This window comes from Asterias rubens, chromosome 1 (genome assembly GCF_902459465.1).
Source record: "Asterias rubens chromosome 1, eAstRub1.3, whole genome shotgun sequence".
Taxonomy (NCBI): domain Eukaryota; kingdom Metazoa; phylum Echinodermata; class Asteroidea; order Forcipulatida; family Asteriidae; genus Asterias; species Asterias rubens.
In genome coordinates this window covers 4,292,079-4,307,799 of record NC_047062.1, presented here as the reverse complement: position 1 = coordinate 4,307,799, position 15,721 = coordinate 4,292,079, and the positions used below count along the sequence as shown (strand labels likewise).

The window sequence follows — 15,721 nt, the reverse complement described above, 5'->3', positions numbered from 1 at the left end:
CAACACACTTTGATTCCTATTCATAAATACCTTTCGGTCGAAAAACATCAATACGTTTTGGTCAAAATTAAAATAAATGTAATAAATAAAATTTTTCAATGATTTATTTCGACACAACACCCCTCCAGCTATGAAATGGTAAGGCCCTCGGGTAAACAAGTCCTTACAAGGGAATGCTGATCACGTAGCGCGTATCGCGTGAGGTGGCACAACTGTTCCAGCCATTGCTCTCGACCAATAGGAATGAAGAAACTGTCTTATAAGCACAGGTGCAAGCTCGTGTGTCACGCCCATATTTCACTGGTCATAAACAAAGGTTTATACACACCAACGTGACGCGCTCTCCACCAATAGGAAGAGCGAAACTGTCTGAGGTATTATTGAATGCGGTTTTAAAATGAACTGTACAAAATTAAGGCAATTGTAATCAGACGGAGCTGTTAGAGATCAACCCTGTAGAGCGGTGGTGAATTCATATCCACTCTCTTAAATAACATGTGGCCAATAATTGGATATTTGGCTTTATATGTCTCCTTGAGAACGGTGTCAAGATTACCCAACTCTTCTTTGGAGAGACCATCCTGAGCAATGAAGAAAGGGAGCAAAAAGAAAGATAAAGACACCATGATGATGATTATAGCTTTATTTGCTGCAGCTACAAACTTGTTCAGAACAGCTGACACTTTTGTCAACAAAAGCTGGGTGCAAATTCATAGTGCTGCTGTAAACGGCACTTGGTACCTTTGGTAATTGTCAAAGACAAGTAATAGGAGACTTTCCAACGCTAGGCGGCAGCAGACATACCGGGTAAATTTCCATTGTTTACGTAGTTCTGAACATGCGCATAATTCTGAGAACAATGGATTTACCCGGTAAGTCTGCTGCCCTCTATCGTCCCAGAAAGTCTCCCATTGGTATATCAGCAATTATGCATAAATTAACAAACCTGTGAAATTGTTGACTTTATTGGTCATTGAAGTTGCAAGAAAATAATGAAAGGAAAAACACCCTCATTGCACAACATGTGCGCTTTCAGATGCCTAAAAATGGCAAAACAGCAAAACAACTCACAACATCAGAGGTGAGATCATTTGGATCCAGTGACATCTTAGCTACTGCTCTTGTGCAATCTTTGCCAGCCAGAGCATTGTAGGCGGCCCCTTTGCCATAATATTCTGGAAAGAAAAAACAAATCAATCTGAAACATTTTGTCAATGACTACTTCATGCAATGGGCGAGTGGTGAGCCACATCTAAAGCAATATGCTGTGCATCTAATCAATATCAGTTACAGCAACATTCACACAGTAATTCTTTCAATATATCAATGTCAGTAGAAAATTTGATATTTTGAAGAACAAAATTCATTAAAAATTTCACAGTAGTAATTCATTAAAAGTTTCATTGTAAATGCAAATTTAATTGTAACATATGTGAAGAAAACAAAAAGGTTAGAGATAGATGAGGATGAGACGAAAGCAATCATACATACCTTTACCTGACGTTACATCAAACACAATTCCTTTAATTGCCAAATAAATTGGTTGATCCGGCTATAACAAAAAGAAGAGAAAAGGAGTTATTTTGGGTATGACAATATGAATGAGTGATGAAATGTCATTGCAACCATTTTCCAGGGTTTAGATCATTCGTCCCACCAGGGCTATGCAACCATGCACTGTGTGTGAATACAAGCGACTCTAATAGGTACATGGAATTCAATATCAAAAACTGTTGATGCAGTCCGATTGCACTGGATCCAAACATAACAAGACTTTTTAACATTTTGGACATCTGGCATATATGTAGCTTTTGTAGTACTAGCTTGTTGGGTCATAGTTCCTACACTCCATTTGTTGGTACCAACAACCAAACAGGAAGAGACAAAAAACTGCTCAAAATTCCATCTATGCCTGAGGAACCCAGGAGATGTTGGCAGTTAATATAAATGATATTGTGGTACTTCTAGAACTATGCGGTTTCGTTCCGCTATCGTCTCCCGGCACTACGGGGTCGACCCAGGGAAGCTTATCGAAGGCACCCATTATCACTCCTCCTAGAACTATGCAGTTTCATTCCGCTATTGGCTCCCGTAACGGGAGACGATAGCGGAACGAAACCGCATAGTTCTATGCGGGTTTAATCCGCTATCGGCTCCCGTAACGGGAGACAATAGCGGAACGAAACTGCATAGTTCTAGGAGGAGTGATAATGGGTGCCTTCGATAGGCTTCCCTGGGTCGACCCCGTAGTGCTCACGCGGGTGAGCCCCTGACAAGAGCTAACTAATGGAATGATCACACTCTCCCTCTCGTGGTGACGGCATGCACCTCGGGTCACCCCTCTAAGTGACCAGCAGGGCACTGGGGGCTGACCCGGGTGAGCCCCGTCAAAGCTATTCGAACGTACTGGGGCAGACGGGGGTCGACCCAGGCCCAGGGAAGCTAAACAAAAGCACCCATTGTGGTACATTATAAGGAAAAGTTTCGTATGGCGCCACCTCTTTTTTAATTCGATATGAAATAATATAGTATCTAATTTACCTCAATGAGATATCCCTTTTTGTAAAAATGAGTGAAAAGTTATCCCATTATGATTATAAAATATAAGTTTAACCTAGTATAACTTATATTTATAAATAAGTAAATAAAACAGATGAGTTGTTAATTAAATAATAAATAAATGCTGTTAAAATATGAACTGATAACCAAAAATAAGCACACATGTACCTCCCTGGATACTATTAAATTAGATAGCCAAATGAAATTTAAAATGACATAAAAGTTAACAATTGCATTTTGCACACAGAAAAACACGTACAGAAGATCCATCGAAAACTGAGAGTTGCTCATCGTTGAAAACACGAGTGTACTTCTGTTTCTTTTTAAATTTAACATCGGTGCTACGACTGTCTTGTTCTTCCACTTTAACCTGATTTTGTGCGCTCACTGAAGTGAATAATATGAATAGCCCTAAAGAATGTGACACTGACAGAAACATTAGAATAAGGCTTCTTAACTCCATGATTGTTTTGTGATATCGACAGTGTGTTTGTATGATTCGAATGGTGTGATTGTTTTGTATGTAAAACAAATTAAATAGACTCCGTGAGCTTGTTGCTGTCGTATAAATCGTCTGAGGGGACTGGGTACCATACATGTGTCCGGCAACCTCGTTTCTGTCGACCAAAACAGAGTTCAAACATAATCAGAGTTGTCAAAACCTGGGGTAAAGGTTTCATTTCAAAGCCGGAAGAAGAAAGGTGCCAGTCTATTCTAGCTAGTCCAAAAAGAGAGGCGGTGTCTATCTGGGACTCTGTAAAGATAGCTGGGAGGAATTTTCTCTAAATCCTCAATCTTCAAGCATCCATCATGGATAGCCAAGGGAAAAAAGTCATAGTTTGCGACAACGGTACAGGAGTAAGTATTCTTTATTTCCACAGGTCAATTTTTATGGATTTTCGATCACGAATAAATGTTTTAGAGGCGAAATTACTGTAGATGATCCCAAAAAATAATGAAACCAAACAGGAAGTAAACTGCTTGTAATCTCCGGGTTGTGGCTCTTGTTGTACTTTAAAAATCTGAATACTCACATTTTTATTTAAGAACACTATTATTTTAACGAGCAGTATTACGAAACAAAGACTGAAGAGTTAATTGTGATAAATTCATGAACATTTTGTAAACCAAGAGTTTAAATTGTTTCTTTCATCAGGATGACATGATAATTTATAAACTATATTTATAAACTCGAACTCTTTCTTTTAAATAAAACCATTTTTTTGCAAAGTCCATAGGAATACTTTGGTTCATGCTTATAAGTAGTATTCTTTTGCTTTCTTCTCTCTCAAAATATATGCAAAGATTGTTTCTTTTCTGCCATCTGTAGAACTTGGTATAAAATTTAATGTTTTCTGTCCTTCAATTTGATTAGCCCAGATCAGATCATCAGATTTTGGCTGGGTCATAATAAGTAAAAAAGTGGCACTGGCAGTCGGAAGCTTGCTCCCCCCCCCCTTTTCTGTAATATTAATTTACAATTATCTTTGTACTTCTGGTAAACTAAAAAGGGCTGCACAGTACAGACCTGACAGGTACAAACATGTTGGCCAAATAATATTTTTAGCATCCACATCAAAAGTCACTGTTTATTTAACAATCAATAACTGATTAGCAAGGAGCCCCATAAATCGGTCCAATCCACTCCTTATCCTTGGCCCCAGCGCATCTGATATCAAAATCTTTTGCTTTCTTGAAAAACGATCTGCCTCACGAAACTTACCGTTCTAATGCTTCAGAAGTTGCAGATAGCCCTACACGTGGAATTGTTCAAATTTGTATCACAGGTATTGAGTAAAAATACCCAATCCGTGGTTTGTGTACAAACATATGGACACGCGTCTGGGAACTTTGAAGAATATCTCTGTTGGATTGGTTTAATGAATATTTCACCTATTTCCTTGTGGTGGGCTCAAAATCCTTTCTGAAGCGTATTAAAAACTTTTGGTCAGTATTCCAAATCCCCCAGGAAAAGGGATATCACAGGCATGATTGCCAGGATCCCTCGGATAACTTTCCGTATGGCGCCACCACTTTTTCACTCATTTTTACAAAAAGGGATATATCAATCAGGTAAATTAGATACTATATTATTTTATTTCGAATGAAAAAGTGGTGGCGCCATACGGAAACTTTTCCGATCCCTCTTCAGTTGGTTCAAATAAAGCATAGAGTATGGTTGGTGCATGCTTGTGTGTAATAATATGTTCGCGCGTAATAATATGTTCGCTGTGGGCGAGTCCAAACAAAATTTGGCGTATTACTACCGTACATACCTTGTCATCTTAGAAGAAGTGGTTAAGGATGTTCCAACCACCACTGCCATGGTGCACTGCTTTCTTGGTACGATCGTTTGATATTACCAGTAGAGTAGCCATTGCCAATGCACCTGCATAAAGTTATGCATTTTTTACTTAGATTCAAAATGTCTTACTGAGTCTTTCTTTCCTCTTGTAGTTTGTGAAATGTGGCTATGCAGGATCCAATTTCCCTGCTCATATTTTCCCGTCGCTGATTGGACGACCAATCATCAGATCAACAGCCAAAGTTGGAGATATAGAAATAAAGGTATAGTATATTTCTGTATGGAGTCGACAAAATAACTACGGAGACCTAGTATGAGCCAGAATCGATTGCAATTATTGGAATGATTCAATAAGAACATGTAATTTTCTCCAGATAGACTCACTTCATCTCTTGCTCATTCTGTAACAAGTTGAACACAGTAACAAGTTGATGTTTTCTTATACATGTAGCTTGAGTACTTGTCACTTCAAAATTGAAAAACTTCCCTAACCTACTGAAGTATTGGCTCAATTTTGATTTGAATGCACCAAATTATTTGCCTAAACCTGACGCCTGTTTATTTTAAGCACATAAATCATAAATCACAAGTTTGGTAGTTCATCTTTTTATTTTCTTTCACAAGTTATATTATTTTGTTATTTTGCATGATCACTGGTTTAACTTGCAAAGCAATTCTACAGCTATTATATAACACTTTCTTAGCCAATACTTGCTTTAGCTTAATGCTCTAAAGTGATGATTTAGTTTGTCTTTGGCACATCGTTATTTATAATAGATGTTAAATTTTAATAGATGTTAAATTTGCATCGGGGATAAAGAATATTAATTTTGGTTTTTACCCATACACCCGATGTGTGTTAGCACTGTATACTCAGTACTTTCCCGAGTCCTGTGAAAAAAAAATTTAACATCTATTATATCGTTGCGGTACCCGCTGCCAAAATATGGGATTCGAACTGCCTCTAGCTGCCGGGCAACCTCGGTGGTCTAGTTGGTAAGACACTGCTCTAGAATTGCAAGGGTCGTGGGTTCGAATCCCACCCGAGTAACATGCCTGTGATATTTTTTTCACAGGACTCTGGGAAAGTACTGAGTATACAGTGCTAACACACATCGGTGTATGGGTAAAAAACCAAAATGAATATCGTTATTTGTTGGGGCAAAGGGTGCAAAAGCTTAACTGCTGGTGGTAGAGACTAATCAGTGATAAGTTACGGTGAAATTATGCAGAGTTAGTACATTACATACATAGGACCTCTGAGGTCATAAATTTCTGTCTGTGTAAACATCATCACCATAACACCGAGACATGGCTAATATTGGTTCAGACACAACAAAATTCTTGTAAAAGTGTCAAAAAATTAGTAAGACACATCCAAAATCCAGAGTCTATGTTTAACATGGAAAACACTGATGTCAATTGAGGACATGAGCTTTACTTTTACCTTTTTTATATGTGGCAGTGGGCCAGATCTTACCGCTATTTACGGCTGCTATGAGCATTTGGGTACGAGCCATTTGTGGCCGCTGTGGGCATAATGGTACAAGCCATTTGAAGCCGCTACGGTGTCACAAAAGAGTTAAACAGCTCTAAGACTAGTTGAGTCATTTAATTCACGCTTCAGACTCATCCATGGTAAACTAACTTTGCCCAAAATATTATTGATGCACATTATTTGCAATTAATTCTTCCTCCTCTTGTGCTATTTTTGTTTTGTTTTCTTCTCTTCTATCAATCGTAACATCTTTGCAGCTTCAGGTAGGCGTTTTGATTGATTTCTTTCTCTGTGTGTTTCATACATTCATTGTTGGTGCATGGTTGGTTTTAACATAGAGTTTATATCATAGAGTTATATATAAGAACTAGAGGGCGCACGGCCTATATACGCGCCCCGGCATGTGGCAGGCGACCATTTTCTAAGTTGACAAAACAGCCATCTCACAGCATGTGTTTGTGCGGCCATTTTGTAAGTTGAACAAACAGCATCGCGTTAGCGTTCAATAAAAAAAAACTCAAACGTGTATTTCATATTCAACGTGCGTACAGAATGGCACGCTTGTCATCTTGCGGTCCCGTCGTGTTTGTGCAAGCAGAATCACCAGTGCACCCTCTAGTTCTTATATATAACTCTATGGTTTATATCGACTGACCTTAGCGGTCCATGGATGCAGGCAGATCACATCGACAAATTCAGCACATTTTAAATGGATATTATTGAGCAACTGTGGTGTATCGTCCAGAAGTTCTCCAAGAAATAGAGAATATTTTTTAAGATGGTGCTTGTGCATATGGCCTTTTCGGGTCATTGAAAATTTTAGATCAAAATGTGTAAACTGTGATCAGTGTTCCCAATCTTAAATTTTTATCAGTAAAATTCTGATCAAATTTACCGAAGATACTCTACTATAGATTCTGGTTGACCAGGTTGTGCACCATTAATTTCTCAGAGAAGTTTGACAATTGGTGCTAGATGGTTCCCGCGAATCCTGAAAAAGTAAGCAATATTTGACAACTACTAATGTGGTTGTCTGATTGTCTTATGAACTCTCAATAAGTAACCAATATCTGCTTTCATTCATGACTCGACTTTTTTCCCCATTCCTTGCATCAGTAGACTTGTCAACTAATAAATGTTTGCTAAATCACTCACTGTAGAATAGGACTTGAAAACACACATTCTTGGCATTTCTTCATGTTCTGTTAAAGGCAGTGGACACTATTGGTAATTACTCAAAATAATTATTAGCATAAAACCTTTCTTGGTGAAGAGTAATGGGGAGAGGTTGATGGTATAAAACATCGTGAGAAACGGCTCCCTCTGAAGTGCCATAGTTTTCGAGAAAGAAGTAATTTTCCACAAATTTGATTTTGAGACCTCAGATTTAGAACTTGAGGTCTCGAAATCAACCATCTAAATGCACACAACTTCGTGTGACATGGGTGTTTTTTTCTTTCATTATTATCTCGCAAGTTCGATGACCAATTGAGCTCAAATTTTCAAAGGTTTGTTATTTTATGCATATGTTGAGATACACCAACTGTGAAGGCTAGTCTTGGACAATTGCCAATAGTGTCCAATGCCTTTAAAATATTTTTTTATGTGATTAGGCCTATATGTTTGTATTTTAATGATTAATTATAGGTGTATCTTCAGTATTTCAAAGCTTTTCTCCCTGTTCTGGCTGATTTTGCAAAATATTTGAAAATACATTTAATAAAAATTGTATGATTGAGTATTCTACAGTTCATGTATTTTACACAGTGCCTCAAAAACAGTGCTGGGATATCTCAGGTGAAATGTAAAAGAAAATGCTAAGATACATCAATTTTAGGACATGAATGATTACAATTCGTTGTACATGTGTGCTACTCTGTCCTCATTAGGTGTATTTGCACCCAAGTCTTTTAGTGTTCATCAAATCTCCGTCTCCAATAACATTTCCCCGTCCCTCGCACGACATATTGTTTATATATCCACCTGTTTAGCATTGTTGTTCACCCGTTTTCTATTGTTGTTCGTCAGACTACAAGATCAGTGTTTTGAATGATTTGACAGACTGATATGCATTGTCAACAGTAAGATCGTGTCCAAAAAAGGAATCTTCGGCTACAGCTCTGGCTAGATTGCATGCTTCTGCCTACTCTTTAACACTAGCAGACCCGCTGATCTAGCTGTAGCTGTAGCCCAAGTTGCCGTTTAATCTTGACAACTTTTCAAGACAATTTATCAATTAACCCAATATTGTTGTCACAAAAGCAGCTAAATTCTTCTCCTGATGTACCTTTAGTCTCTTTATAAAAAGGTGAAACCTCCTCTGAAGACCTAATATACTATTCTATGGACGCCTTTAAAAAAGAATGGGACATGCCTGTCATTGGCTAGTCATTGAGATTTTTAAGGAAGTATTAATTGGCACTGTTTGATTCCAGCAGTTATCTGAAATTGCAACTTTCTTTTGTGGAAACATTGAGTTTACATACAACTAGGCCTGGGCGAATTATTCAAATATCCGGTTAATTTCGGATAGTTGGCCAGAGGTATCCGAATATAAAAATTTCACTATTCGCCCAGAACTACATACAACTTTACTTATATCACTTCAGAAAGTCCATTGACATTTGCTCACTAGTAGAAACAAATTGTCACTCTGCTCAAGTAATGAGAGTATAATTAAAAAAAAACATAAAATTTCTTAAAAGAGGAACGTTATTTCATTTGCTACAGCATTTTAATTTGATGAATAATTTGTCAACAACTTCAGGATCTGATGGTGGGTGATGAAGCCAGCCAGCTCCGCTCTATGCTAGAGGTGAACTACCCCATGGAGAATGGTATAGTCCGTAACTGGGACGAGATGAAACACATATGGGACTATACATTCGGTGAGGGGAGGATGAACATCAACCCCATAGACTCAAAGATCCTCCTGACCGAACCACCCATGAACCCACACAGGAACAGGGAAAAAATGGTGGAGGTATGAACCAAACTCTTGCCGTTAATTTGCATTTATGTTAATTTCTGTTATGACCTCATTGTTGACCCTTTTTGTATTGAGGAAGTGTAAGATGATGATGATTTGTTATTATGTAAACTGGCAAGTGTCACCAGCAGATCAATTGTAAAAGTTTCACGAACAATAAACAAAAATCTTTAATTTAACCAATAATCCAGGTAACAAATTGAAATGAAAATTGCTCATTATCCATGTCTGACCATTCAATATCATGCGCATGTTCTTGAAACATTGACACACTTTGCAGTCAACAAATGATAGCATTATTATCAGTGAAGCAAACATTTTGTCCCGAAGAACAATTTCTAAACAAAAATTTAAAAAGCCACAATGATGACTAAATCCAATCCTATTCTAACGATGAAGATTATCCTCTAAGAAGTTCTGAGTGGCTTTATCCTAGTACCTTGTTTTTAAAATAACATGTTACTTTGCTTGAATTTGGGGCTTAGTGTGCCCTAATCTTCTTGAATTTGTCACCCTTTTCCATCCAGGTAATGTTTGAGCAGTACCAGTTTGCCGGTCTTTACATAGCAATACAAGCCGTCTTAACGTTGTATGCTCAAGGTAAGCTTTTGAGAACATTGTCTGCATTGAGCGTACAATCTGAGAGTTTAAAGAGAAAGTAAAATGCAAACATCATCTGCTAAGCACATTCATCTGACGTCATGTGCAATTTCCAGTACTTTTCGACAACGGGAGGGCGTGTGTCAACTAAATTGATCTGATGCAAATCAAGTAAAATAAACTGTTTATTAATTTTGGTTTTTTACCCATACGCCCATGTGTGTTAAAACTGTTCATTGTTGTTATTATTATTAACAAGTTTCAGGTTACTTTTCAGAAAGCCACAGGGATGACTCAATGAATATAAACCGATTCCATCGTGAGGATCCACTATTTATCCTCTAAGAAGTTCTGAGTGGCATTTTGTAACATAGTAGTCAGAGACTTAAAAAGTTTTCAAATATAAAACCTATAACATTGGTGCTCTTCACCAAGGGGCTTTTTAAACACAGCCAGCCAAAACTGAACGCATAGCTCAGCAAATGTTCCACGATTCGTCAATCAATGCCTCATTGCCTCATGCTGACCGAGTGTGATTTGGGAGCGGAGCACCAAATGCAGCAAACTATGCAATGGATTTTGGAGGGTTGGTGGTGATAATGATTGAGCGCCATTTTTGTTTGTTTGAATTCGTTGACTGCAGGTCTATTAACAGGAGTAGTGGTAGACTCTGGTGACGGAGTGACGCATATCTGTCCAGTATACGAAGGGTTCTCCTTACCTCATCTAACGAGACGTTTAGACATCGCTGGACGAGATATCACCCAATATCTCATCAAGGTAGGATTATTATTTCATTTCATTTATTATTTATCACTCATTGTAAACCACTGAAAGGAATGATTAAAGGCAGTGGACACTATTGGTAATTACTCAACATAATTATCATCATAAAACCTTTCTTGATTATGAATAAAGGGGAGAGGTTGATGGTATAAAACAATGTGTGAAGAAGCTCCCTCTGAAGTGACGTAGTTTTCGAGAAAGAAGTAATTTTCTACGAATTTGATTTCGAGACCTCAAGTTTAGAATTTGAGGTCTGAAAATCAAGCATCAGAAAGCACACAACTTTGTGTGACAAGGGTGTTTTTTCTTTCATTACTATCTCGCAACTTTGACAACTGATTGAGCTCAAATTTTCACAGGTTTGTTATTTTATGCATATGTTGAGATACACCAACTGTGAAGACTAGTCTTTGACAATTACCAATAGTGTCCAGTGTCTTTAAAAGATTCCAATTAAAAGGTTACATTTAAAGGGTCTAGTGCACTTGTATTGGGGACAAACCACATCTCTGCATACTTTCACTCATAAAATTCAGGTAATTTTTCAGAAAGCCACAGTGATGACTCAATGAATATAAACCGATTCCATCGTGAGGATCCACTATTTATCCTCTAAGAAGTTCTGAGTGGCATTCTGAAACATAGTAGTCAGAGGGCCAGAAGTGTTTTTACAAGGCCAGAGTTGAGAGTTGAAAGATTCAAATATCTAGAGTTTAAAGCCATTGGACCCTTTCGGTAAACAGTGTTGTCCAAGGCCCACACTTTGTGTACCACAACTTCTATATCAAATAACAAGCCTGTGAAAATTTAGGGTCAATCGGTCATCGGAGTCGGGACAAAACAACGGAAAATCCCACCCTTGTTTCCGCGCGTTTCGCCGTGTCATGACATGTGTTTAAAATAAATCCGTAATTCTCGTTAACGAGAATTTATATTGTTTTGCTGTTTTCTTAAAAAGTAAAGCATTTCATGGAATAATATTTCAAGAGAAGTCTATTACCATTGCCTTCTGTAAACCCTGTAAGTTATTTGTAAATCGGTGAACTTTTAATTTTTTTTCTGAACCGAAAGGGTCCAATGGCTTTAAGGTTAATCCATGTCCTGACTATGTTTCCATCTTGTATATGTTTTGGTTTGTAGCTTCTGCTCCTCAGGGGGTATGCCTTCAACCACTCTGCAGATTTTGAGACGGTTCGAATCATGAAGGAACACCTGTGCTACGTTGGGTGAGTGCTCACTTTAAATCAGCCACCCCCCCCCCCTCCCTCCACCCCCCTCATAGGTTATTTCTCTGGAATTTCATTGATTGAATATACATGTACTCTTTCCTCGATGTGTGTTTCAGGTATGATATTGAACAAGAACAGAAATTGGCAAATGAAACGACAGTATTGGTGGAGAACTATACAGTAAGTACACATAACTGTCTACCTTTCATAGAGAAAGGTACAAAAACAATAAGCAGAGGCGACAAAAAAACCGAAAACAGACGGGAGAGAATGCAAAAAGTACCTGAAACAAGCTAATTGTGAAGATAATGGCCAAGAAATAGTAAGAAAATTAGGACCAGCTATTAGCAAAACAAATAGAGATCTGAAGATGAGAGATAGCTAAGTTACATAAAGAGTGAGTAGGGCTCTTTTGAACAAGGCTTTCAAATATTTTAGGTAGAAAAAAAGTTTGGCCACAATTTCATCAGGGAATATGTTGTTATAGTGTTTTTAAGCCACAAGGATGACTGAAATGAATCTGATTCTAAACTGAGGAAGTATCATAGTTATCCTCTAAGAAGTTCTGAGTGGCTTTGCACATGGCGTACACTAGAAATATTTAACCCTCCTACTGTATGACCAGTCAGTATCAGGCCCAATGGTTTGGAATGGTTGTTAAACTTCCCCTGTCTGCAATATGATATTATGTGGTGAATTCATCTACACAGTACATCTATGTATGTACACAGTTTGTTCGTTTGTCAGGGTGTTTGTTTGGGTTTGTTTAGATGATCTTCCCAACAAGGGAACTTGGCAAAGCTACCAAAAGAGTGGTAAAAACGGCAAGCTGGCCACAGCCAACCTCTCAAACAAACATTGTCTATGATTTTGTTTATTGTTTATGATTATGAATTGCATCAATAAAAGGCTTGAACTTCTGATCTCAACTCTCCGAGAGACTCGATCAAATCTTGGAGCTATTTCAAGATCCTTGTTTATCCTTTTCCTTAGTTACCAGACGGTCGTGTGATCAAGGTGGGCGGTGAACGTTTCGGAGCTCCAGAGGCCCTCTTCCAGCCTCATCTAATTAACATAGAGGGTGTAGGCATAGCTGAACTCCTCTTCAACACTATCCAGGCTGCCGATATCGACACAAGGCCAGAGTTCTACAAACACATCGTCTTGTCCGGCGGCTCTACCATGTACCCTGGGCTTCCCTCACGTCTGGAACGTGAGATTAAGCAGCTCTACCTGGAGAGGGTACTCAAAGGAGATACCTCCAAGCTGGGTGTAAGTTTGGCCACTTTGTTCTTAGCAACTTCGTTCTTGGGCTTCACGCTCGTTCTCATTTTACAGGACTTTTTTGAGCTTCAGGAGTAACGGTTCACCTATGAAAGAGACCTTTGCCAGAATGAAACTCTAGACTTGATAATTCAGAAAGATGGTTGGCAGCAATAGTGTATTTAAGCCACAAGGATGACTGAAATGAATCTGATTCTAAACTGAGGAAGTGTCATATTTATCCTCTAAGAAGTTCTGATTGGCTTTGCACATAGATATGACAACCAAACATTTAACCAGTCAGTATTGGCCCCATGATTTTTTAATTATGGGTAAACTTTCCCTGTCTGCAATATGATCTTGCATATATCCAGCTAATCTGAGTTTGTCCGTTCATCTTCAGAAATTCAAGATACGCATTGAGGACCCCCCTCGTCGTAAGCACATGGTGTTCCTAGGGGGCGCTGTTCTAGCAGACATCATGAAGGACCGTGAAGATTTCTGGATCTCAAGACAAGAGTATGAAGAGAAGGGATTGCGGTGCCTTGAGAAGCTTGGAGTCAGTGTAAAGTAAAATGATAAGATTACTGCTGGATGGGGAAATCATTGCAGGCGATCTTGGGTGGAGAAGTATTTAGTCATCATTAAAATGAATTGAGGATGATGCCCAAATTTATTTTTCTTGTTGCACAGGAATTGAGAATTCCATGTCTGGATATTGTTTTTGCAAAATATTTTGGTGGCGAAATAAAAGGCACACAATAGCGGCCAGTTTTGTCAGGAAGTTTTGTTGATAATTGAGATTGAATTCTTCTTGCTCGAGTTGAACATTTATTTATTTTTTTTTTTTTTTTTTTACTTCTTCCATTCTTGGCTCGGTGTGAGACCAGCAGAAATGCTGATTCGCTTTCATCTTGAGGTGTTGTCGATAAGGGACCATGCATTAACAAAGTGCTTAAAAGCCATTGGACCCTTTTGGTTCAGAAAAAAAAAAAAAAAGTTCACAGATTTACAAATAACTTGCAGGGTTTACAGAAGGCAATGATGAAAGACTTCTCTTGAAATATTATTCCATGAAATGCTTTACTTTTTGAGAAAACAGCAAAACAATATAAATTCTCGTTAACGAGAATTACGGATTTATTTAAAACACATATCATGACACGGCGAAACGCGCAGAAACAAGGGTGGGTTTTCCCGTTGTTTTCTCCCGACTCCGATGACCGATTGAGCCTAAATTTTCACAGGTTTGTTATTTGATATAGAAGTTGTGGTACACAAAGTGTGGGCCTTGGACAACACTGTTTACCGAAAGGGTCCAATGGCTTTAACAAGAAGTGATATGAAAAAGCTTTGTCAGAAAAATAGATGGAAATGTTTTTGTTTCTAAACGGCTAAAGATAGTTAAGTTTGGTGTGACCAGACCATGAAAGGTACATGTATGGGGCCAGTTTTATAAAGCTGTTATGCCAGTAATCACATTTGGTGCTTACTGCTATGCTTCTGGTTTGTAGTGTTTTTGAAATAGAAACTACGCTATCTAAGCAGATAATGTTTGCTCACTCATTTTTGCTAAGCAGAAAATCATTAAGCAATGTTTGCTGCTTAAGCAGCTCTCTGAAGTTTGGCCCAGGTTTTGCATTTTTGTAAAAAACTCTTTCTGATATACATGTAACTGCTGTACTAGATACATGTAAGTTTGTAACATTGACAGGAATGGAATGAGTTTTAACTTTTCCTGTTCTGTCCGGAGTGAGTCTGTACGTTTATAAATAAACATCCAGCTTTTTCTATTAAGAGATATAATAACTTTATTTTGAATAAACAGATTTTAATTATTGTGGTAGTTATGAATGAGATAGTGAACTTGATTTGGGTTAAGATGGATGAGTTTAATTGGGAAAGTTTGTTCTTTTGTTTGTGAAATACTTCGTGGAGAAAAACCGTTGGAGGTAGCTTATAAATATGCATGAAAATGCTCTCATGCATAAGGCTGAAAATGAGAAAGCTCAGAAGTAAAACGTTGTTTGGATTAGTTTTCCCCGTTTTTATATACACTGAAAAGACTTGCCACAAATTTGTACACAGATAAAGCTACAGCCTAAATCTTACTCAAAGTGTTGTACCTTAATATATGCATTTCTTCTGTATACAACCTAACACAAACCAAGCCTACATAACCTACTCAGGTTCAAATTAATACATCAGTTGGTGGAACAAGCTGATAACAATAACAGCAAGGGATTATGCATGAAATGTTTTGTTTGTTAAACTCCCTTTTGTTGAGCCTTTAATATATTTAAAATGTCGATGTCTGATCTGCCTTTGGATAGAAATTGGTGCAAAATTAAGCATGAGAAGAATATTCACGCTTTTAATCAAAGTTAGATTGCGTTGAATTCTTCACTACTAGTTTTATGTACTAACTTTCACGTTTTATTTTTTCAAAGCTGGAAAGTAAGACTCTGCAATTTTGTGGCTACAGCTATGGC

The 15,721-nt window shown here is 37.9% G+C and overlaps 2 protein-coding genes and 1 non-coding gene across 4 annotated transcripts; 2 read left to right on the top strand and 1 right to left on the bottom strand.

Moving 5' to 3' along the window:
• Positions 1 to 306: 306 nt before the first annotated feature.
• On the bottom strand, positions 307 to 3,087 carry LOC117298126 (neudesin-like). The gene is made up of 4 exons (XM_033781341.1): positions 2,819 to 3,087; positions 1,492 to 1,552; positions 1,072 to 1,175; positions 307 to 581 (listed from the first exon to the last, which is right to left on the bottom strand). The coding sequence occupies exons 1-4, from the start codon at positions 3,020 to 3,022 to the stop codon at positions 441 to 443; spliced, it is 510 nt and encodes a 169-aa protein (XP_033637232.1). The 5' UTR covers positions 3,023 to 3,087; the 3' UTR covers positions 307 to 440.
• Positions 3,088 to 3,281: 194 nt separating this feature from the next.
• On the top strand, positions 3,282 to 14,264 carry LOC117298531 (actin-related protein 2-B). 2 transcript variants are annotated; one of them, XM_033781846.1, is made up of 9 exons: positions 3,282 to 3,417; positions 5,017 to 5,127; positions 9,130 to 9,345; positions 9,879 to 9,951; positions 10,595 to 10,731; positions 11,878 to 11,963; positions 12,083 to 12,146; positions 12,960 to 13,238; positions 13,633 to 14,264. In XM_033781846.1, exons 1-9 carry the CDS (start codon positions 3,370 to 3,372, stop codon positions 13,801 to 13,803), a joined length of 1,185 nt encoding a protein of 394 aa, XP_033637737.1. In that variant the 5' UTR covers positions 3,282 to 3,369; the 3' UTR covers positions 13,804 to 14,264. The 2 variants fall into 2 exon arrangements, with proteins under 2 accessions (XP_033637737.1, XP_033637728.1); XM_033781837.1 differs by having other exon boundaries at positions 9,124 to 9,345.
• On the top strand, positions 12,466 to 12,539 carry LOC117301473. The gene has a single exon (XR_004520319.1). It is a non-coding gene; the product is annotated as a small nucleolar RNA SNORD61 (small nucleolar RNA).
• Positions 14,265 to 15,721: the final 1,457 nt, after the last annotated feature.

What these genes read in the sequence shown, in the direction of transcription:
- LOC117298126 (XM_033781341.1), bottom strand. Translation starts at nt 3,022, where the DNA reads ATGGAGTTAAGAAGCCTTATTCTAATGTTTCTGTCAGTGTCACATTCT. An exon ending in TGATGTAACGTCAGGTAAAG is followed by an intron (nt 1,176 to 1,491) that starts GTATGTATGATT and finishes TTTTCTTTCCAG; the next exon opens with AATATTATGGCAAAGGGGCC. An exon ending in ATGATCTCACCTCTGATGTT is followed by an intron (nt 582 to 1,071) that starts GTGAGTTGTTTT and finishes TTCATTGCTCAG; the next exon opens with GATGGTCTCTCCAAAGAAGA.
- LOC117298531 (XM_033781837.1), top strand. Translation starts at nt 3,370, where the DNA reads ATGGATAGCCAAGGGAAAAAAGTCATAGTTTGCGACAACGGTACAGGA. An exon ending in CTTAACGTTGTATGCTCAAG is followed by an intron (nt 9,952 to 10,594) that starts GTAAGCTTTTGA and finishes CGTTGACTGCAG; the next exon opens with GTCTATTAACAGGAGTAGTG. An exon ending in TATTGGTGGAGAACTATACA is followed by an intron (nt 12,147 to 12,959) that starts GTAAGTACACAT and finishes CCTTTTCCTTAG; the next exon opens with TTACCAGACGGTCGTGTGAT.